General features: G+C 37.4%; 1 protein-coding gene across 1 annotated transcript in view; it reads left to right on the plus strand.

Annotated features, from left to right (window-relative positions):
* The first annotated feature begins 638 nt into the window (after positions 1 to 638).
* FMN1 (formin 1) overlaps positions 639 to 23,027 on the plus strand; it is a 194,501-nt gene continuing 172,112 nt past the window's right edge. The window contains 3 exon segments of the mRNA XM_040558445.1: positions 639 to 745; positions 11,823 to 11,946; positions 14,008 to 16,025. Of these exon segments, the coding sequence (XP_040414379.1) occupies positions 14,117 to 16,025 (1,909 nt within the window). The 5' untranslated portion in view covers positions 639 to 745; positions 11,823 to 11,946; positions 14,008 to 14,116.

The raw sequence follows: 23,027 nt of genomic DNA on the forward strand, positions 1-23,027 counted from the left end.
AAGCCCTTCTGCTGTGGTGCCCTGCAGATAGATGGAGGACTTTCAGCGAACATGGCAGGAAGGTTATTTGCAGAAAAATAATCAGAGCAGCATACCAGTTTGTTTGTAGTTTTTCTTGCTCCATCTACAACTCTGCACCTTAAAATAGCTGGCTTCTTTCTGAGGCGGTTCAGAAAGCCAGCCTCTTTTGTCATTCGCCTCTTCCAGGGGCGCTCGGCAAAGGGCTGGCAGCCCGAGCCCGCTGCCGCTGCGGCGGCTCCTCTCCGGGCAGCGGCGCCTCTAGGGGTGGGGGCGGCCTCGGCGGGTCTCACAGCGGCGCTTTGTGACCCAAGCAGCCTCGCAGCGTTAGCTCCACGGCAAGCCGGGACCGGGGGAGCCGGGACCGGCGCCGGGCAGCAGCGGGGGCCGCGAGCAGCCCTCCGCCCGGCGCCCCCGGCCCTGGCCAGCCCCGCAGCATCGGGCGCCCGGCTCGGCTCGGCTCTGCTCTGCTCCGCGCAAGGTAATACCCGCCCTCCGCTCGCTCGCCTACCGCCGTGCTGCCCGCCTGCCCGCTCCCTGCAGTGCCTTCCCCTGCGGTACTCGAAGGGATTGGAAAAATGAAAAGGCTTGCTCGAGGGGGGCTGGGGAGAAGGGAGCCCTTTAGTCTTCGCGAGCATCTCAGCCTGCTCGCTCTCTGCTTGTTTATAAACAGCTTCTGCGGTAACTCAAGGGCTGGCACCTCTGAGCTGTTCCTGCAGCCCTCTAGGTAAGCCCGTTGCTTTCCTCCCTCCTCCTTTCCTGTCAGCACTATTAATGTAAGTTTGTTACCGGTTTACTCCCCCCCCCTCTTCCCCCAACCCAAAATAACTCTTAAAACTATATTCTCACTTTCTTCTAGTCTGATGTATGGGATAGAGTCAGCGAAGTGGGAAATGGATTGCTGTAACCCTGTAGCATTTGATGGATGCAAATCCCTTCGTGCACTCAGGAGGGCAGATGAGTGGGAGACACGGGATTAATATTTAGAGCGTTCAGACAATCTGTTACTGTATATTGTAAAGCTCGTGGCAGTCACAGTTGCGGATGAGGCTACTTGACTGTTACCCAAAGTAGAATGCATTAGTATAATGATATATGCAAATACTTTTTACGTGATGGAAAAGTGTTAAAAGGACCCATACTGACCTTATGGATAAACCTTTCTCCTGATAAAGGGTATCAGCATACAAAGGCAACTAAAACACATTCTCCTTCCTTCAGATGCAATAATAAATCACGTTATCATCCAGCTGACGGACTGTGGTCTGGCAACTGTATATGCTTAGTCCTGCTTGTTTCGCGGCCGTGTCTGGTGGTCTTTGTTTCCCCAAGAGTGTAGCAGTAATCATAATGGATCCTTACTTTCCTGGAACTTCCCAGGAAATTAATCAATGTAAAAGATTGCTGAGAAATGATAGAGATGCTTTGGTTAATGTTCTAATTTTAATCACTTATTTCCCTCCAACCTTTCAATTGTTCACAGCTGTTTAATGGTAATTTTACTTGCAGAAATGTCTTGTGTAAATGTTATCAACAAACCATTAAGTACTCATTTAAAGATACTTCTACAAGTACATAATTAATATTTTTATGGAGTGTTGGTAAACCACTTACACATAACATTCTGAAACTTCCAGGTAGTTTGGCCTGTGCTTGCAGGTGAATTGGCTTGTTTTGGTAAGTTTCAGCAGAAACAGCTCAGCCACTTTGGATTAAATGGAGAGTGGAAGGGAGGAAGGGAGTGCTTTTTATATTTCTAAAGAAGCTGTCAACCCATAACATCATTAACTTAATTTGAATGACTGCAGACAGAGTGTCTAGGGATAGAGAGTTGTAATGTGGTATGGAATCAAACCATCTTGTGAAGTGTCTTTTTAACAATGGAAATTAGTTTTGACTTGGCTGAAACCTATCTCATTAAAAACAAGTGCTATGAACATGCATGCTTGCTTGTGTTTTTTATATATGGTGAAGCATGCACAGCTACATGGGCATAGGTGACATAATCACATAGTAAGTAGTGAGCAGCAAGTAAATGTTTCCCTAATATTTTGTAAGTTGTTATGATAAAGCTAAAGCATGGGTAAAAGTAAGTTATCTCTATAGAGGTTTTCTTGCGTAGACAGGAATTTCCAGAAAATTTTATTTTTTTCCTTTTAATTTCTTAAGGACCATTTCAATGTTGATAAATTATTTGAATTAATACTACAGATCTCTATTTTCACTTTTTCATATCTGTAGAGTATACAGGATCCCTCTATCAATCCTTGTTAATTTAAAATGATCTGTTAATAATTTTCAAAGAAGAAAATAATTTATTACCAGAAGATGATAAATTAGAGAAAATCTCCCTCTGAGAAAGCTTAGCAACTAGAGGCCAGAGAAGACCTTTTGCTTTTGTGGAGTCTATAGACAAGTATCAAACAGTACTGAGAGATGGTAACTTTTCAAAATAAATGTCAATGTAATGAACATCAACTTCATGCTGACATTTGTCAGGATATAAAAATGTGGTGAAGGACCAGTTCTGTCTGGGGTATGAAGAACTACTGGTTTGTGGGTTTGGTTTTGTTTTGTAAAAGACTAATATTCCTTATTTTCTCTGGCAGAAAAAAAAATAGGTGGGAGGGGGAAATATTTTTAAGCTTTATTTGAGAAGAACTCTTGATGACTTGCCTGTGTAAAGAAGCATGAAATCTTGGACTTCTACAATACCATTTAATAAGGTGATCCTTTCTGATGCTTTGATCCTTTTTTAGGTTATGTGCATATAATGTTTGAAAGTGGAACCAAAAGAGAAGAATAGTCTTTTGAAATATCCCCAAATGAGATGCTCTACAGAGAACTCAAAAGTAGAAAAAGGAAAGTGAGGACAATCATAAGAGGTCTTCGTTAAGGTTCTAGGGTGGGGCAGCTTTCTGCTCTTTGCTTTACTGTCATATTTAAGGACTGAATGAAAGAAATCTTCATGTGCCTCTTGTGTTGCTCTTTTCAAAGATCTTTGCATCCCTTTCTCCACCCAGTCTTCCTGGCATCTGAGAACATTTGTCAGCTTTTGATTGTGCTTTGGCTATTTTGGTATGAAACGTATTCTTCTAGCTTCTATCTTATAGGACTTTTTAAATATAAAATCTGGATGTATATTCTATTATCATGATGAGCACCAAAAAGGCAGGAAACTGTCCATCAAGAGATCAAGTAGCTATAACTCAACAGAACCTGAACAATAGATGTGAATTATTTCTACTGTTTCAATATATTTTATATTTTTATGCACTATTCCTTCATGCCTAACCCCTCTTTGTTACTACTAATAATCATATAGCATTGTTATCATTGCTGGTTTTGACTGTCCATGTTTATTTGCTCATACTTGGAAGCAATAGGTGGAAAAAATACATTACTGTTTTAATGACCAAGCACAAAAAGTCAGTTATTGCTTGTGATTTTAATCCACGTGAATATTGTCAGAGTAGAGATTCAACATGGATAGTGAGTCTTAGCACTGAGTGAGTCTTAGTCTGAGAAGAGGAAAAGAAAGCCTACAAAATGTGCTGCGAGAATTCTTATCCAAGTGACTGTGTTTCCCAGCCATGCAGATACTGCAGCTTCTTCCCTTTCCACGGAAGGTTGAACCACTAATCATTAGTTCGGATGTTCCACGTGATTTTCAATCCAATCCTGTGCAGTCATAATAGAGGGCTTAGTATCTCCAGAAGACCACATATATTTTGTTGAGTTGGGCCCTTAGAAAACTATGCAAGAGCTGTTAAGTCTTAATATTGAAGTTCTTTTGTCCTCCATTTAACACCATTCAATCTTACAAATGATTTTAAATTATTTTAAATGGTACTAGTGAGATCTCGAAGTGAAATGCGTAAGATCTAAGCTGACATTTTTCTCAAAGCTGTTCTTTTTATCCTGCTGTATTTTTGAGCTCATTACATGGAAATACTGTCTGTATTTTAATCTTTTTGATTTTTTTTTTTTTTTTTGCCATGATGTTTGTCTTGTTGCTATAGTTAGAACCAACTGGGGGATCTATGCAGCCTGTTTAATCTCTTGAGTTTTATAAATATTTTTAAATGTTGTTAAAAAACATTGTTAAAGAGGTGCCAGATTTGCCAGTTGACAGACTTGCTGAATCTTATAAAAGCTCCATGTGAATGGTCGTCTACGTAAGGACACAGGCCAAACAAACCACAAGGACATACAAGCAGTTAACCATTTTCAGTACTTCTCTTTTTACTGTTGATTTGTACTTAAAACAGGACACATACAACAGACTAAATGTTGTACGTATGCAAGTTGTTACTTCATGAATTTGTTTGACAGGCCTATAGAAAACCTGTAATCTGTCCTCTCAGATGAGTAGCCCTTGAGTTTATAACTTTTTGTAAATTGGAGTTATATGTCAAAAACATTCACCTGTGAAATGGTGTCATCAGAAAGTTGAACTGAAGAAAACAAATACAACCATAGTTCTCTCCTGTAACACTTCCTCCTTTGAAGTGTTAACATGATCATCACAAGTCATTACAACCCATTTCATCCCAGTACAGCCAAGATTTTCAAAAACTGGATGATGAAGGTTATTTTTGAAGCAACCTGATATTCTTTAAGGCTCAAGTAATTTCAAGTTGGTTAAAGTCTGGGGAGGGGAAAAAGTTGAAAAGATTTCTGAATTTATTCTCCAAGTTTGCATGATTTTATGAAATATTTTAAAATATGCACAGTTAAAAATAGGTTTAACTTGTCAAATAAATCTTTCAATATTGTCCTAAGAACTTAGTATGGGACAGCATCTTTGATCTTTCCTTATGCAAAGATCACTGGATTTTAATTGGAGAGTTCTTCTAAAGGTATAAAAATTTGTTATTACAAGGTGTTTTGTTTTTTTTTCAGTTGTTATTATTTTAAATTCTGTTTCTGTTCTGTCTTCTCTACTGAAACTTCCTTAGCACATGCATTTTCTTTAGCAGTAGGCCCAGACTTTTGCAGCTAGAATTATTATCCATGCTCATGAGATACATCAAAAATTGGCGGTATCATATCCTTTTAGTTTTCTTCTCCTTAGCTTTCCTTATATATTATATTGGGTTTAAAGCTCAGAATATATGGTTAAACCAAAAGTGTCTCTGAAAGTGATGTTTGGTGAAAGACCTTTTGATCTGAAAGACAGTATACTAAATACTTTTTTTAAACGTTAGCATGGCACTAACAGGCATGGGCATTAAATAAATACAAATCTAGTGTCTTGGTTTAACAAAGATAAAGATGATACATGATACAAACTGGTGAGCTATTTGTAGCAATAATCTCACCAACTTGGATCCTTTAGCTGGTATGCATACAACAAAATACACTGGTCTATTTTGCCCCACAGTAATATCACAGGGTCCTTTCTGGAGTGTATAAGAATGTAAAACTAAAACCAGATTAAAATGAAATAAGATATATTAATAAAGTTTTAAGGTTTGACACAAGTTGATTGTTTTAGAGAAATTACTTATAAAGCACATTCAGTATTCTATTTGTAAAGATATTTCCCAGACGTTACTTCTTCAAACCATACCTGAAAAAGGTATTCTGATCAATATTAGGTATTTGCAAGCCAATTTATTAAAAACATTATGAGATGCAGCTCTTACCTGGAGAGTTTGCAGTTTGAACAATCAAGCTTAAAGCTTTTGGACAAAGATTAACAAGAAGACAATTCTTCTATTAAAAAAAATATATTTTTCATTTAGGTTGGTGTTTGTTTTTCCCCTGTAGAAATATCCTGTACATGCTGCCAGAAGTGGAAATAACCTACTGTGTAGCCTATAAAACTTAAGACAATGTATGAAATAAAAAATGTTTTATTTTGTAAGGACATATTTACCTGTGTTAAAATTGATCTATGGCAAAAAGTCATGCGTGCAGTTGATGATTGAATTCTAAAATATGTAAAGATGATCTTGCAAGTTTATATTATTTTGTTTGCTATTAATGTCAATGTCTGTTTTACTTTTCTTGAAAATACGTTTTTCTGTTGAAATATGTAATGATTACATTTTTAGACATATGAGTAGAGGTTTGTGCAAACTCTTTAGGTCTGTTATGGCTTTTATTTTGTTTATTACTTGAAAATCAGTTGACTAGTAATTCTACAGCTTTTTGTTAAGACCTGTTTCCTGAGGCAAAAAATGTTTCTTCTTGCTTGTAATTATTTTTTCAAGCTCTATATGAATTCAGCTGAATGTTAGCCACATGCCTCTGTACACATGTCCTGGAATGGTTGTCAGTTTTAACTTACAATAGATTATTTTATTGAGAGTATTCATCTTAGGCACATAAAGTTGTAGGAAGAGTTATTAGAGCAAGGTGTATTATATTACATTATAATTGTATAATATATATGTTATAATTATATACACGTTATATTACACATGCATAAATAATAAATCACAAAATATCTGTTTAATACTGTTGTTGAGTAATAAACCCTGTATTTATTTTAAAATAGTTGACATAGTTGTAACATTCATTTTAATTTCCAGATTTGGCAAAATACTCTTCTCTTACCAGTGAGGACGGTTTGGGTTATTTTGTTTATAAATATCTTTTTAATCTCTTTGAATTCATGTTCATACAGTCTGTGCATGTATCTTCTAGACAAGGTGAAAGCATAAGTCAATTTGTCATGATAATATTGTATCTGGTACCTTAAACTTTCTAAATTTTTCATAAGTATCCTCAACTGATTTTCATTTTCCTTATGTATCATTTAGGAAAATATGGCCTGGAGTATTGTGAAAATGACTTTTCTATCTTCCTTAACTAAGATTAATTAACTGTAGTTGCTGGATTGGACTGATGGACCTGGGCAAGGAGGGCAGCCTCATTCTCTGAAACAGAATCATAGAATGGTTTGGGTTGGAAGGGACCATAAAGACTATCTAATTCCACCCCTCCACCCCCCCACCCCCCCTGGCTGTTGGCAGGGGCACCTCCCACTAGACCAGGTTGCCCAAAGTGCTGTGATATCTCTTAGGTCCACGTGTTTTGTTCCAGAGAGATGTGAGGGTCTATATTATTGTTTGCAACAAAGTCTGGCTGGTATTTCGTGTATCATGCAAAATGAAGATTCTTATGCAAAATGGAGAGTCTTCATGTTTCACCCATGATGTAAAATAAATTTGTTTTTCTTATATAACAGCAGGACTGATTACTAAAATCTATATTGAAGTTGTTCAGGCATTTTTCATTGTAAGATTCTATTTTCAGCTACAACTTTGTGACACTTCAGTTATTTTAGATTCAATTTTCCATGCCAAATATTGCCTCTTGAAATGTTTTTCCCAAGGAAAATCTCAGTTAAAAATTAAATGAATTAAAGGCGCTTGCTTTTGCAAGCTAAGCTGGAAGAATGGAGCAAGAAGTGACAAATATAATTTTGGTCATGATATAATGGATTGAACCCATTTAATATCATTAAATTTTATAAGAGTTGCTGTTGCCATCACTTAGAAAAACCTCTCTTATTTAATCTTGGAAAAGTCACTTTGCTTCAAATCTGTTATGATGAACATGTCTTTATCTGGAATGCAATGTTTTTAGTGATACTTTCCTTGCAATTTGCCTTCAGCATTCAGAAAATGCTGTTACAGTCCAAAATCACTGGAAGCAAGATGACTGACTCATCTGTTCTGTTGGTTCTTTCCCTGCTGAGTGCCCAGAAGCAAGATGGAGAATGTAAAATCCTGACTGAAGTGCAGAGGGGTTTATTGGTTCAGATGCTGTACTTCTTGAAGCATCCTGTTTCAAGCAGACTGTTATTGTGTTAAGAGTGATTTCACTGGGATATGCGTACAGCTTGTCCATGCTCTGTTTCCTATAAGGTCCGCTGGTTTACTGCTCATTAGATTAAGGGTTTTTCATATTTACAATATCTGTTGCAGATTTTTTATTAACTACCTCTTAAAACAGTCAAATGGAAGAGTTTGTGATGGAAATCTCATCTGGTAACTTGTTGAAAATTAATTCAAACATGTACTTGAGAAAGGTAATTAATACATCCTATGATGTGGCTGAACTCTGCCAACACAGTTTTAGTAGTCATGAGGACATGCTGTGTGTCTTTTTTTCTTTTTTTAACTTGCTGACGCAGTTGTGTCAGAAAAAGCAACATCTTGCTTTGCTAAATTGAAGTAGGCTACAGAAGGATGAGAACATACATGTCAATCTAATTCTTTGTTGGTGGAAAGGTCTCGTTTTCTGTAACTAAAATTGCAAAAGGTTGTGTTAGCACAGATAGAGTACTAACAACAAAAAATCTACTTGTACAAATTATGTTGTGTTTCCGAGTTGCTTTGGGTTATATTCAGAAAGTAATGTAGATAAATTGTATTGAAGGTCACTTGGCTCAAATTATGAGAGCAAAAATCTGAAGAAAGGAACTTTTGGGGTAAGAGTACAACTGAAAATATTTGCAGGATTTGTGATGCTTTATGGTGAAGAACTTCACTGTTTTTAGCCAAACATTTTGATAATTCTGAAACAAAAGACTGATATAGTTACTATTGCATGTGGAAAAATATTTTTATCACTTCAGAAATCAAACTATTACTGAAGTCAGTAATTTCAATATAATTATAATTTTGTGGTCTAGTTTTTTTAAAAACAATTTTTGAGACCAGATAGTATGAATAATATAAGCATTTTGTGTTTGTTTCCCAACCTGACTGCTCAAGCGTAGTATAAATTTTAAGTATAAATAGTAGGCATTGATTCTAAATCCATCATTTCTTTTTTTCCATCTCCCATGTGCTAGAAAGGTAATATGTTTATTTACTGCTCTTTCAAAGTGAGTCTGTGGCCTATGAAGTCCAGGAACAAGTACAGGGCAGTTTGTCTATTTGTTTCTAGTAAGGCATCATCATGTTATTCAGTCCAACAGAAACTTTAATTTTAACTTTACATACCACCTATAGAGTATCTTTTTAAGTGATGGTTTTAGAGTTTGACATGTAGATTTCCTTCTTTTCAGATCACAGAGACAGGGTTTTCAGGGAGCTGAATTTCAGATTACTTCATTTTATGGACTTGGTCCTGTGTTGGATTATTTGGACAGAATAATATAGCCAGAGATTGTAAAAGATCCAAAGAATTTTAACATGCTTTTCTAGTGATTTTCATTTAATTTATCTCATTGTATGTTTATCACACTTTGTGTTTGTTTTAAAACCATTTTTGGTATGCCGAGCTCTGCATTGTGGATTAACTTAATGACTTTCAACCTTATGTTCTGTGCTATCCCTTTATGTTTCATCCAAATTTTTTGGCAAGCTCTAATATGCTTTAACACTTCCCCTATGCCATTGCATGAGATTTGAAATTTAATAGAAGATGTCTGTGTCTGGTATAGACTCTGTGTTTCTTATGTCTTAACAACTCTTTGCTAGGATAGTTCAGTATTTGTACAGTGAAGTAGAAAATAATTGTATTTTAAACTACCATGCATTGCTAACAACACGTATTATAGTTCAAGCTATTGCATGAACAAACAGTCTAACTTCTGAAATTTTTGTCACAATGCAGTAAATAAAATGTAGACTTCTAGTTGGAAAGTTCCAACTGCGAGGAGCTGTAACATTTTGTCTCCATGAAGAGCTAATCACCTTTTATCTTTCCAATTATAATGTTTATAATTGTGAGAGTGAGCAAGAGAACAAAATGCTGGAGTTCATCTCTATCAGACGAGTTGTGCTTAGTAATTAACAAATTTTATTGCAATCACTTTCATTTCAGTTTCTTCTAGCTTGTGCTGTGGATCCTTCTGTCCAGGTTTTTACTGCCTTTTCTCTACCAAGTTTTTTCTATTCTGGTGTGGTCATTAGCGGTATAATACAGCACAGAAGTTACCAGTAGTGTACTTGGGAACACACTGCCACCTAATAACAGTCAGGTATTGGGGAGGGCTGGGAAGGTAAGGAGTTCCAGTTCTTGCTTGCCTAAAGATTAGGGGAAGAAGGAGCAGCACCTGCCATGCTGAGCAGAGGTGATATGTCCTGATAGAGAGAAGGGACTGCAGCCACGGGGACCTGACTTTCCAAGAGTGCATTTTGAACAGCACTTTTTGAGAACTGACTCTTTTTACCTAGGATTTTGCTTAATTAAACCAATTTACTTTCTTTGCAGTCCTGGTTTTATATATATATATATATATATATATTTTACATATGTATATATAAGTATTTTTTTGAAAGCATGGCCTGCAGTTGTCTTCCCCACTCCACTCCCCACCTCCCATGTGCAGTGAAAAACAGACATCTGAGCAAAGCTACATAATTTTAGAAGACTTAACAGATCTTTTGGAAAGGCAGAGATGATACAGACTCTTTAATATGTCAATATGTGTGTACCAAAAGCAACGGTTAGTTTGTTCAAGCAAGAAGAGATCTAACAGGATGTATCCTCCAAAATGGGCCCAAACTGGCCTAACAGGTTGTTGTTAGTAAGATTAAAACAATAAATCTAGAAAAAGGTTTATTTGTTTCTAACTTAAAATAAATAAATAAATAAATAAATTGCACTTTTAGCTGCAATATGACTTCAGGAGTAGCTTGCAGGTCTTATTTCAGTAATGTAATCAATCAGAACTCAGATTAGATTAGGGCACCTGCTTGTGTTTTGGGGGTTATAGCCCAGCAAATCTGTGTTGCAAAGACAAGGGCTAGCAAATTCTCTCCTTTACACATATATTCCTTTGTCCAAAAAAATGCATACGTGTTACTAAGAACTGAGCTGAATTACTCAATATCGTACGTGTCAATTGAGGATATTCAGTTTGATCATAATGTTTCTGTTTATAGCTTCTAAATCTATAGCTTCCATGATGATATTACCTTGTAATCACATCATCATCTTTCAGTGAAAAAATGCCAAGCCAACTGAGGTGAAACAAATGAACACACAAGATAATTCTGACTAATATAATACCAAAAGTTTTTTTCCTAGATAAGACTATTAAATTGGACTTAACACAGACCTGATTTATTCTGTGTATTAAATACAATTCCCTTTCTTCCTATAACTCCCTCCCTTTTGTTATTTTCTAAAGCAAATGCACTGATAAATACTTTGTTGTGATGCTCTACTCTACTCTGTGCTGGTGCAGCCTCACCTCGAGTACTGTGTGCAGTTCTGGGCACCACAGTACAAAAAGGACGTAAAACTGTTGTTGGAGAGTGTCCAGAGAAGGGCTACAAAGATGGCGAAGGGCCTAGAGGGGAAGAGGTATGAGGAGTGGCTGAGGTCACTGGGCCTGTTCAGCCTGGAAAAGAGGAGGCTGAGGGGAGACCTCATCGCAGTCTACAGCTTCCTCACGAGGGGGAGTGGAGGGGAAGGAGCCGATCTATTCTCTTTAGTGACCAGTGATAGGACCCATGGGAATGGTGTCAAGCTGAGGCAGGGGAGGTTTAGGCTAGACATCAGGAAGAGGCTCTTCACTGAGAGGGTGGAACAGGAGGGTGGAACATACACTGGAACGGGCTCCCCAGTGAAGTAGTCACTGCACCAAGCCTGTCTGAATTTAAAAAGCGTTTGGACTGTGCACTTAGTCACATGGTCTGAATTTTTGGGTAGACCTGTGTGGTGCCAGGAGTTGGGCTCGATGATCCTTATGGGTGCCTTCCATCTTGGGATATCCTATGATTCTATGCAGCATCTTCCTTAAGTCAATACCGAGCATGGATTTTTGGTCGACTTTTTTGGGCAATCCAGTCTCATTTTTACTTTTTTTTTTTTTTTTTTTCCCCCAGCTACCTATTCTTTCTGCTTCCTAGTTTAACCGCTATGTTGCCAGTGGACCATAATATGGACTTTGGCATCCATCTCTCTGCCCAGCCACTCCCTTGAAATTCTACTCCTCAGTAAAGTTCTCCTGTAAGTAAAAACTGACTCAGCATACATTAGCCAAGGCTGTGGAGTATTAATTTATGAAAATGTCAACAAGTTAACTAGCTCATATTTGACGGAGCTTGCCACAGTAGATGACTCAAGGGGCAATTTGGTGCTATGGCCGAATTGATGTATTAGCAAACTGCTCCCATAAGTGTTGTTCTCTGCTTGGGTGAAGAGTGAGTAAGTTCAAGATGTCTCCTCTAAGGAAAAAATGTTCTTTGATGGTTGTTATTTCTATATGCAGAACCACTCTTGGATGCATCTGCCACTGACACACCCACCCCGTGGCTGCATGAGCACTCGCTTCTACACCAGAGAAGCAGCAGGAGTGCACAGCTGGAGACGAGGAGGGCAAAAAGTGAGAATGCACTTTTTGGCAGTACTCAGCCTTGTTGGTATTTTAAACTCAGATAATGAGCTAAGACAAGGATACGAGAAGAAAGAGTAAGGCAGAATTTTCTTAGAAATTGTTGTATGTCTATGAAACAAGAAGGCAGTCTTCAACAGAAGTACTGACTAAAGGTTTTGTACCTGTTCTACCCTTTCTTATATCAGAGAAAGCACAGCTATCTGAATGCCATCTAACTATTGACTGCTGGTGAATAGAATTAAGAAGCTGATCTGGCTCTAATGAAGATTTTCCTCACTGTTAGGCTCTACCCATTAGGCTCTCTCCTCTGAAGCATGCACATTAAGAATTTTGCTGACATCCAGTAAATGGAAAATTACTTCATTTTTACTCAAAGTAAACAGAAAGTTTGAAACTATTTAAAGAATATAGATGTGATGCTTTAGAATTTAGATCAAAACCACTGCAGAAATTACTACTTACCAGTAGTATAGGATGTTTTTAGTAAATGCCACTTGCTTCTTAGAGTTATAGTTTGCTAATTATTCTGATAATGTTATGGCATAATTTTATATCTAACTCACTACACTCTACAAACCGATACAATGTTTGCATATTGACAAAGTATGTAAAACTGAAATACATGACATGGTAATGTGGTAGCTTCCTTTAATTATTGTTGCCTGAGGTTTGACTATTTTAAAATGATGGAAAGTTCTGCTGTACTTACACTTTCAAAGTTGAAAACTGTGATTACTGCACCTTCCAACAAAGAGAAGCCTTGGAGCAGGTGCTCTCCAGCTTTGTGTGCTGCAGGTTTCGCAGTGGAACTTTAGCTCTTTTCATTATGCTTATGCATTTCCTAGTGGCTGCAGAATACCACTTTCATTATGATAGCAGAGTTCCTCCTGGATAAAAAAAACAATTTAGTTCTCAAAAAGAGTAAACTAACTTCTATCATGGTGTATCAAACGAATATAAGTATATCCAATCTGTAGTAAGAAAATGCAATGCAATGCAAAGAAAAGGAAACAACAAAGCTCAGTAAATCTGCCTGTAGTAACACAACTGCATTTTGGATCAAAATAAATTTATACAGTTCTGTATCTGATGGGTCTTTTGCTCTGAATATACTAACCAAATAAACATATTATTTTTCTTGCAAGTTTTCTTGATGTCAGGGCAGTTTCACAGATAGATATGGGAAGAAAATTTTCTTTCTTTTTTTTTTTTCTCCTGTGTAATAATGATAGCTAATGACACTGAAGGTGTTATGGTGCTGGTTTTACTGAGTTTAAAAAACATCAAACAAAAAAAACAGCATATATGCTTGAACGGTTCTTTTAACTATATGTTCAAGAGCAAGTTAACTTTTAACAGAGAGGAGGCAATAGATTTCAGCATTAAACAATAAATTCTGTTTGAAATGGATATATCAGTGAACATGTGACCTTATGGAACCAAGAGCATTGACTGAGAACCCTGGAGACACAGGCATGATGTATGGGAGAAGGATTAGGACTCTAAATATGAGCTTTAGCAATATCATCTTTTTTGTGTCAGATTTTTCAAGGTTAAAGATATGTATCAGGGAGAAAAAAAAGAGAGGGAAAATTGTGCTTCTGTGGGCTTGTTATTTGTCATATTACATTTGCCATAACCAAGTTTGACAGGCTTTTCTTTATTTTTTCCAGCAGACAATGTTATTGTTGAAGATTAGTCAGATGCCTTCTGTCCATTCCCTGCCTCACACGCTATGTCATGCAAGCAAGCTTTGATACACTTAGCATATAATTTAAATGAATGACTAATTTGGTAAGCATAATGGAAGGCACGCACACTATCCTTCAATTGCACAAACCCATTACGGAGCTTTGTTATGTCAGCTTCTACCTTCCAGAGGGAAAAGTCAGAGGATTTACTTACAAGGGCTGTGTAACTCTAGATAGAACCAGTAAACGTTTCTGTAATTGCTATAAAGTACAGGAACGGTCAGAAATGGAGTTGAGAGAACAGCCATATGAAAACGTTGGAGATATTATTTTCAAGCAAACTACAACGAAAGACATTCTCATTGAGCTGTACAGACTAACTACTGAAAAGGAAAAACTGTTATCCAGTCTTTTGAGATCACATCATATTCCAAGCCTTGATACAGGACAACAGGAGGGAAAGCAACAGGCTGTTTCTGGAGTCCAAAAACTTAGAGGTGATGACCACTCCAGTTTTACATATCGGCAGGAATTCTTTCTGGATTCCACAAGTAGCGACAATTTTAATCGCAAAAAAAAGAGTAAATATAGAAGGAAAGAGAGCTTTGAGGAATTCAGGCATTGGAAAGGGGCAAAAAAGGTGCATGAACAACATCCTTCTTTGCTGATTGGGCAAGGCATGCAACTGGAAAATCAGAAGATGCCCCCCACAAGATTTCCTACCAGGAGTTTTCCCAGTTTCTTTTCTGCATCCAGTTGTCTAACAGTAAAAGGTAAGGATGACTTACCACTAGAAATTGGTATTCTACCAGAAAGAGAGAGAGAAGATGGGTATTTTCTTGAAAGCAACAAAGTTATGAAACTGGATGCTGACTTACCAAGTTGTCTATCAAAAGACAGCAATGATATGGTTGCAGTTGAACTATTGGACAATGGAGAATGCATTCCTGAAGTTAAGAATGTACAGCAGAGTATCACTTTGGTAAAGCCATCTCAGGACAATCTATCTAACCAACTAGAGACATTAAGTAAATCTGCAGCTGCTAAAAGCTTGAAAGTTAAATGTACCGAGCAGGTATGCAAGGAGAAAGCAGCAATCGGAGTTGTGAAAGTGCAGGATTCAGAGGCTTGTATTAAAAAGGCCACACAAACCCATTCAGAATCTTTATCTGATTTTCACAAAGGTAAAGAAACCGCTTCTCCCGTTCTCACAGCAGTACCTAATGAGTTTATATCAAGAACTGGTGTATATTCGGTAGATGAAGCTGCTGGAGACTCTAAAAGCAGTGTGCAGCAGGAAGAGGAGCGAGACGGCTCTGTTTTGCAGTACAAAGCAGAGAGAGTGCACATTACTGATGAGTCATGCAACCCTGTGGGAGCAGTCAATAAAGCTCTTCTGAAAGTTATACGGAGTGACAGTTTAGATGAAGCTGCAGAATGGAAGAGACTGCAACAAATTACAGCAGCAGACAGAAACCTGCCAGGCTCAACATATGAGAAAAGAACCACGGTATCCTGGGGAAGCAGCAAGCATTTATTTCTGAACCTGCCTGTAAGTGAAGGTCCTGATGCTTCTCAGACAGGTAATAATCTTAAACTGGAAGAGAAAAGGCTGCATTCACCCTCGTTAATAGCTGTGAGTAATGTTTTTAGTAATTCCTATCCGCTATCTAATACACACAAACAAATGTCACCTATTCCTTCTCCATTATCTTCAAGACTGCCTAGCCCACAGCTGCATCATCGGATTCTCCCATTACCTGCACAGAACGGCGAGGACGAACCTATGTTCGGTGACTATTGCAGTGGGAGGCACGGTGCTATAAACCTCTCTTTCAATGATTTGGAGCCGCAGTTTTATCTGAAGTTTTCTGAACCTGGAGAATTGGGATTTGCCATCAGACAACCAGGCCTACATCAGAATGCAACTGCAGGGCATTTTGAAAAGCGCACTCTACAAGGAAGATTCACTACTCGGACACCTCAGAATTTCTGCCCAGGTCAGTCCTATTTTAGATATTCCTAACCTAGCAGAATTGACCATGCATGAAAGTATCAGAGCTTTTTAAAATATTAGCCTTTAATGATAAACAATGTTTACATTGAAACTATTTTTCACTGCTTAAAGAATGAGTGAAAAGCTGTTGAATTTTTAAACAAAAGTTACAGCTACACAGGATATGCTTTCAGATGCATTTTTTTTTTGTCAGATTATGTTCAGTGCTGTTGTTACCAAATCACCTATTATGATTTAACCAAAGTTAAATAGGTACACAGAGAGGAAGCATATTAAACTTTATTATTTATTTCATCAGTAACTGTGTATGATTTTTCAGCTTACTAAGAAATATATCCTAATATAATAGCTAAGATAATATCTTAAATAGATGATTTTTCTATATAAAAAGTTCCTGCTTTTCCTGTGTTTTAATCTGTCAAAATGCTGTCATAACTTTTATTGTCCAAAGCATTCTTTTTCGTTTGTTTGGCTTAACTTATAGAATATTGTATGAGCAAGCTAATTTACATTGCCTTAAGTATAGGACTGGTGTTGTGACCATTTAGTTACAAGAGGTTGATGTAAATTCTCTACCAACAAAATGCTTGTTTTTAAAAGGACTGCATGCAAGAGTCATGTTAAAAAGCACTGGAGTAAAGTGCATGGGTGTTTTATAAACATACACTGTGAATATAAAAGTGCATGAATATATGACATACTATACAGCTAGCTTTATTAGCTAGAACTTTGACATTTATATCCTTTTTTTTCCTGAGAAATAGGAAAGCCGAAGGACCTAATTCCACAGTGGTCTGGGTGTGGCTTAGGTTGGTCTGTGTTTTATGGAGGGCTGACAATGCAAGGCAATATGATTTCCCTATAAAAGAAAAAGAGGTCCTAATTTGCAACCTTAAAACTTTTCAAGGAAAATCAGATCACTTTCTTCAGCCTCAAATTAAAAGGGAAACTAAGAGAAGTAAGGGGGGGGGGGGGGAAACACCACTTTTATATCTGTTTTCTAGTATTTATCTAGACTTGAGCCTTTTGTGCAAAACATGCTCCCAACCCTGCCTCCCTTCATAGCCAGTTTGGGTCTCTTGCCATACCTTTGGCTGATCCAGTTCACAGAAATGGAACAAAAAACATCTTTTCTCTCTTTCTCTCTTTTTGTGGGTTAATCTTTTGCTGTTTTAGTTACCTAAATTGCTTCACTGGCTGGCTTAATAAGTGCTTTCCAGAGAGGGTGCAAGATGAGTTATAGGGTGCTACAGTCTAAAACAGGGAGGAAGACACGGCACAAGAAGGGGAGGTGTGTAGGAATGTGAAGCCATTACCTTAGTCAAAGGGTGTTGAATGCTGCCTATGAGACTTGTGTTTATGTGTGCTGCTTCTAGAAGTTGCTCTGTAATTGTAGTTGCACTCAAGACTATGTATAAATTTAGAGTGCTGTTTGATGAGTTGACAAAGCTAATGTAAACACTTACTGCTGGAAAAAAAAAAAAAAAGATAGGTGTTATGCTCTTGTTCTTTCCTTTCTTCCTTGGTTCCTATTGTCCTATCCCTCTTGTTACTTCTGGTACTGATCATAAGTTTTGGTGAGCTGGTTTACCTCATGAAACCAGCAGAAAATATCACCCCTTATAAATAAAAATAAATTAAAAAAAAAATAGTATTTTTAACTACTTTATCATTTGGGATCCTCAGATGGGGAACTATTGTGCTGCACTCCATAAGAAAAATAAAACATGCATACAAATAGCATCTGTTGGCTGCAAATCCAAGCTACTAAGCAGAAACATCTTAGTGAAGAGAACAAAGTGCAGACAAAACAAGTCCTTAGTTCTTGTTTACATCTTGCATCTTTAGATCTTGCAACATTAGTACAGATATAAAATATCAGTGCAACTTTCTGAAAGATGTAATACTATTCTGTTTTGTTTCATTTTCATGTAAGATTGAGTGCCATCATTATTACCCGTGTGTCAGAAGATCTGTAACTTTAGGGAAGAGCTTCCTACTTTACTACCCTATAGAAGACTGTAGATATGTCTCTGGATCTGAGATACTCTAGATTTCCATTTTGTTCTGAACTGGAGAAGAAATCATTCATACAGAGCATTGGTTGTACCCCTCTTCTGTAAGCTAACATAAGAAATAAGTAATTGGCTATAGTACAGTAGGGCAAATGAAGCATCACCAAGTTTAGGCAACATAAATGGTATTAAGATTTACAGCTGTATATTTGCAGTCCTGTTTTGATCCTTATCAGACTCCTCCCATGTCTGAAGATCAAAATCCAAGACTATTGTTCAGATTTATCTTTAATGGGGTACTGTTGTGAAATGGTTTCTCTCACATCTTGTCTGTATTAAATTGTGTAAGTATCTACAATGAATCTAAGAGTCATGGTGATGTTCAGCTGACTATCAGTCGGTTTGGTTGAAGGTTTTATTTCATGTCAAAAATGTTGGTCTTATGAAAGTCTCCAAAGCTTTATTACTGTCAGTCTGCAGTACTTAATACTGCAAAGCATTTGGAACCTTTCATTACTTGTGTATTTGGATAATTTGAGGTATGAATTAAAATATTATTTTAAGTGCAAAACCTTAAGGTTTTGCATTTTAAATAACAAATTGGACTCATACAGCTCTACCCATATTTTCTTTTAATTCTCTTTTGCGATTGTTTTAAATCACAATTCTTCACTCTGACTGCAGAAATATTCTCCAATTATCTAGAACTGTAACATTTAGCTAAGGCAGGGTGCCTTTCTCTGCTTCCACTTTTTCTGCAAGTTCAGTTTCTTTACAGCAAATATTTATGGCAAAAATCTCCTTGTTTCATTACACAAAGTTCTATCAGTAATTCACATGAAAGTACAGATTTCTGGACCTTCCTGTTGAAGTGCAACTGCTGGCCATGGGAACAGGCCACAGCTTTTATCTTAGCAGGTTAATAGTTAACTGGGAAGAATTTGTATTTCAATGATAATTATTTAGCAATTTTCTCTGGAAGTGGGGCTATGAATTAATGTTCCTATATTTGCATTTAGTAATTCCATTTGAATTACCAAAAGTCTAAATAAAAACTTTGGAATAAATTAAGGCTTTCAAGAAATAAATGTCCTCAGTGTATCTGAATACCTGTCTCAAGGAAAGATGTTTTGAAAGCTTTCACTTTCTGACTGTGCTTCTTTCTTAAGTTAATATTAATGAGTTAATATTTAATTATAAGTTAATATTTGCACTGAGAAAAATCTAGGGAGAAAATTTTCAGAGTTGCTTTATTTAATTAATAGAGAATGCTACCAATATGTTGTCTTACTAAGTATTATCTGAAGGGAGAGGAAGATTACTGGTGTTTATAGTAGTTATTTGATTCAGAGCAGGAAACTTAAAAATCTCTGGTTATGACATAGCCTCTATGACTTTGGGCAATTCAGCCAAGACGTCCCATTATTCCAGGATGATGACCACACTTTGAGTCAGCAAAAGAGCCTTGGATGGGTCATTTACCGTGCTTTCTTTTGCATATGTTAGTGCTGGTGTGTAAAAAGAATGAAGAACTGGTTAGGAGGAATGGTGAAAGCAAGAAAGAGAAGAAATTAGGTGAATGGTGTCACCTCAGTCCACCAGCCAGTGAAAATTTAATCCTTCTGTGATACCTAGGAGTTGTGAGAGAAGAGTATATCTGACAAAAACAGAAACTAAAAGTTAGTAGCACTGTAGAGAAATTGAAAATGTCTGAGCCTGTGCCACTGAAAGGGATAGGACCATTCTCCCTATGTTATCTTCCCTTCTCCCAGCAGAGGCCTCCTTTCTCACTATCCTTGGCCCCATTGGAACAACTCTTGTGTCTGTCCTTGTTGGTATTTTGAGTCAGATCACTAAGCAAGTTGAAAACTAAACCACAAGGAGAGAGGTGAACAGCTTTTGCTGTTTTAGTGAGCTGAACAGTTCACTAGCAGTCTGATGAAAACCAAAGCTAATGCTCCAGTACCTCAATTGCATCCGAAGTTGTTGGGAATAGTGAATGAAATTGGATGATGAAGCTTTTAGGTGGGTACAGTAGGTCTAGTTAATTTGGGAGGAAAAGAGAGGTTAGGCAACAGAGAAAGGGGAGCTCAAATACAGAGGGTAGGGAGTCTGGCCTTGGCTAGAATGGAGAACAGGAATGGAGTATCATGAAGTAAGTGTAGCATAGCAGGTTAGAGTTGAGAGGATTAATTTTTGTGGGAAGGTGTGTGAAAAGACCTGTAACCATTAGAATGTATTTCAGTGGATGTAAAGTTACCGTGCTTATTGTGATGTTCAGAGGGCGACTTATGCTCTGGAAGAGATTGCTAGATATAATTCTTCAGATTCTTTCTCAAATATATACCCAAGAGCTCCTGGTAATATATTCTAGACATAATAGTAGCTGCATGTATCCCAGCTAATGATTAGATGGAGAATGTTATGTTTGCTTGTTACTGCCAATGGGAATTTTATGGCAGCAGCTTGATTTCCATTAGGTGAGAGGTTTCTGTGGACAAAATTGACAATGAGCACTCTGGCAATTTTGTGTGGTTGTCAAAAGTTATGCACTGCTGTTTGAAAACATGCCAACTGTTAATGGCTACCTTCAGGAGATCCATTTTACAGTCTTAAAGTATAATAGAAGTGCTTCAACCTATAAAAGGCTGTTTACTGTAATATGGATAAATACTTGAGTAAGTATTATCCTTAAATTGGTCTAAGATCAGAATTCTTGTATGTCAGTCCTCAAGCCTTTTTAAGGGAATAAAAAGCATAAAACTATTTTTATCATGGTACTTCACATGCTGGTGGCTGGAGGAACAGTTTTCATAATCGTGCTTTGAAAGCTGTCCTACTCGTTATGACTTTCAACTTCCAGTAACATTTTTCTGGGTTCATTTTTGTTTTCAATGTAAGCACAGCTTACTTCCATGTGAACTACAATACTCTGATTCTTCAAATATAGCAGTTATATAGTCTATTTAAATTTCCAGCATTAAGGTAGCAGGCTGAAGTATCATTTGTGTAAGCCTCAGCGTTTGGATTTGATTTACTGTATTAGAATTAACCAGCAAAAAAAAATAAAATTATATATTAATCTATCTCCAGCACTAATGTGAAAAGATTTGTAATTGAAAAATGGGATGCATGCAATGTTTTGTCCTAGATATGTAATGAAGGTAGCAAAAATAATGAATATAGAGTTACTATTTGAATTTTATTTTGTCTTTTCCTAACCTAACTCTTTGACTCTTTAAGATGAAAAGGGATGGACAAAGTCAGTAAGAGAATTTAACAACACCTTGTGATGTATTCCTGAACCATGGTTTTTGAAAATGAAGTTTCATATAAACAAAACTATGTTTGAAGGCTCTTATAGCAGGAGACAGGTGATATTATATTGTTTTTGATGTTCCTTTTATAGTGAAGGGAAGGGTTTATAAATATCTTCTGTAATTGAAGTGGTTCAGAGAATTGCTAATTAGCATTTTAAAAGCACTGTAGCATTCTGTCCATAACTAGTATGCACTTCATGAGGTAAGTTTGCATATAGATCACATGGAAACATGACGCATAGTTTCTCACAGGTAATTCACATGAAAGTAATATACATTGAGTGTGTTGCTTCACAAAAAAAACCAGCTTATTCAGAGTCTGTGTAATTTGAAGATTCAATAAAGGAGTTAAAGAACTAAGACACTTGGGTAAAAACAGAATTACATTAAACGAGAAAAGAGAATTTATCACCTAAACTCAGGATTGTTTAGGTTGAAAGAGACCTCTTCATTTGATCTAATCCCCTGCTCAAGCAAGGTCACCCAGAGCAGGTTGCCCAGGACTGTGTTCAGCTAAGTTTCAAATATTTCCAAGAAGGAGGACTCCACAATCTCTCCGGACAACCTGTGTGAATGCTCAGTCAACCTCACAGTAAAGAAACGTTTCCTGATCTTCACATGTCATTACATACTTTTTAATGTGTGCTTGTTGCCACTTGTCACTGGACACCACTGAAAAGAGCCTGACTTCCTCTTCTTTGTTCCCTCCCATCAGTTATTTGTACACATTGATAAGAATCCCTCCTCTGAGCCCTCTCTTCCCCATGCTAAAGAGTCCCAGCTCTGTCAGTATCTCCTCTTATGAGAGAGATGCTCCAGTCCCTTAATCATCATCCTAGCCCTTCATTGGACTTTCTCCAGTATGTTCATGTCTCTTATACTGGGAAGCCCAGAACTGGACGTGTTACTCCTGATGCAGTCTCACTAGTGATGAGTAGAGAGGAAGAAGGATCGCCTTCCTCAACCTGTTGGCAATACTCCTAATAATGTGGCCTAGGATACTGTTTTTGTCACGCAGGTGCATTGCTGGCATTCTTGTTCAGCTGGCACTCATGTTCAGCTTGCTGTCCCCCAGGACCTTGAAGTCCTTCTCTACAAAACTGCTTTCTGGACAGCTGGCGCCTAGCATATGCCAGTGTTGGGGTTGTTCCTCTGTAGGTGCAGGACTTTGTATTTCCCTTGGTTGAGCTGCATTAAGTTCCTGTCAGCCCATTTCTCAAGCCTGTTGATATCCCTCAGAGTGGCATTAGAACCCCCTGGTGTATCAGCGACTCCTCCAAATTTTCTATCATTTGCAAACTTGCTGAGGGTGTGCACTATCCAGTTATCAGGGTCAATGAAAATGTTGAACAGTAATGGTTCCAGTATTTTGTCCTGTATATTTTTTTCCTCCAACAGGAATTAGTCCCACTGATCACAAACCTCTGGGCCTGGTCGTTCAGCCAGTTTTTAATCCTGTCCATTTATCTAACCCATACTTTGTCATCTTGTCTGTGATGATGTTACAGGAGACAGTGTCAAAGGCTTTATTAAAGTAAAGGTAAACAACAGCCACTGTTCTCACCTCATCCACCACGGTAGTAACCTCACTGTAGAAGTCAAAGAAGTTGCCCAAGCATGATTTCTCCTTTGTAAATCCATGCTAGTACT

The sequence above is a fragment of the Cygnus olor genome, chromosome 5 (genome assembly GCF_009769625.2).
Source record: "Cygnus olor isolate bCygOlo1 chromosome 5, bCygOlo1.pri.v2, whole genome shotgun sequence".
NCBI classification, from domain to species: Eukaryota; Metazoa; Chordata; class Aves; order Anseriformes; family Anatidae; genus Cygnus; species Cygnus olor.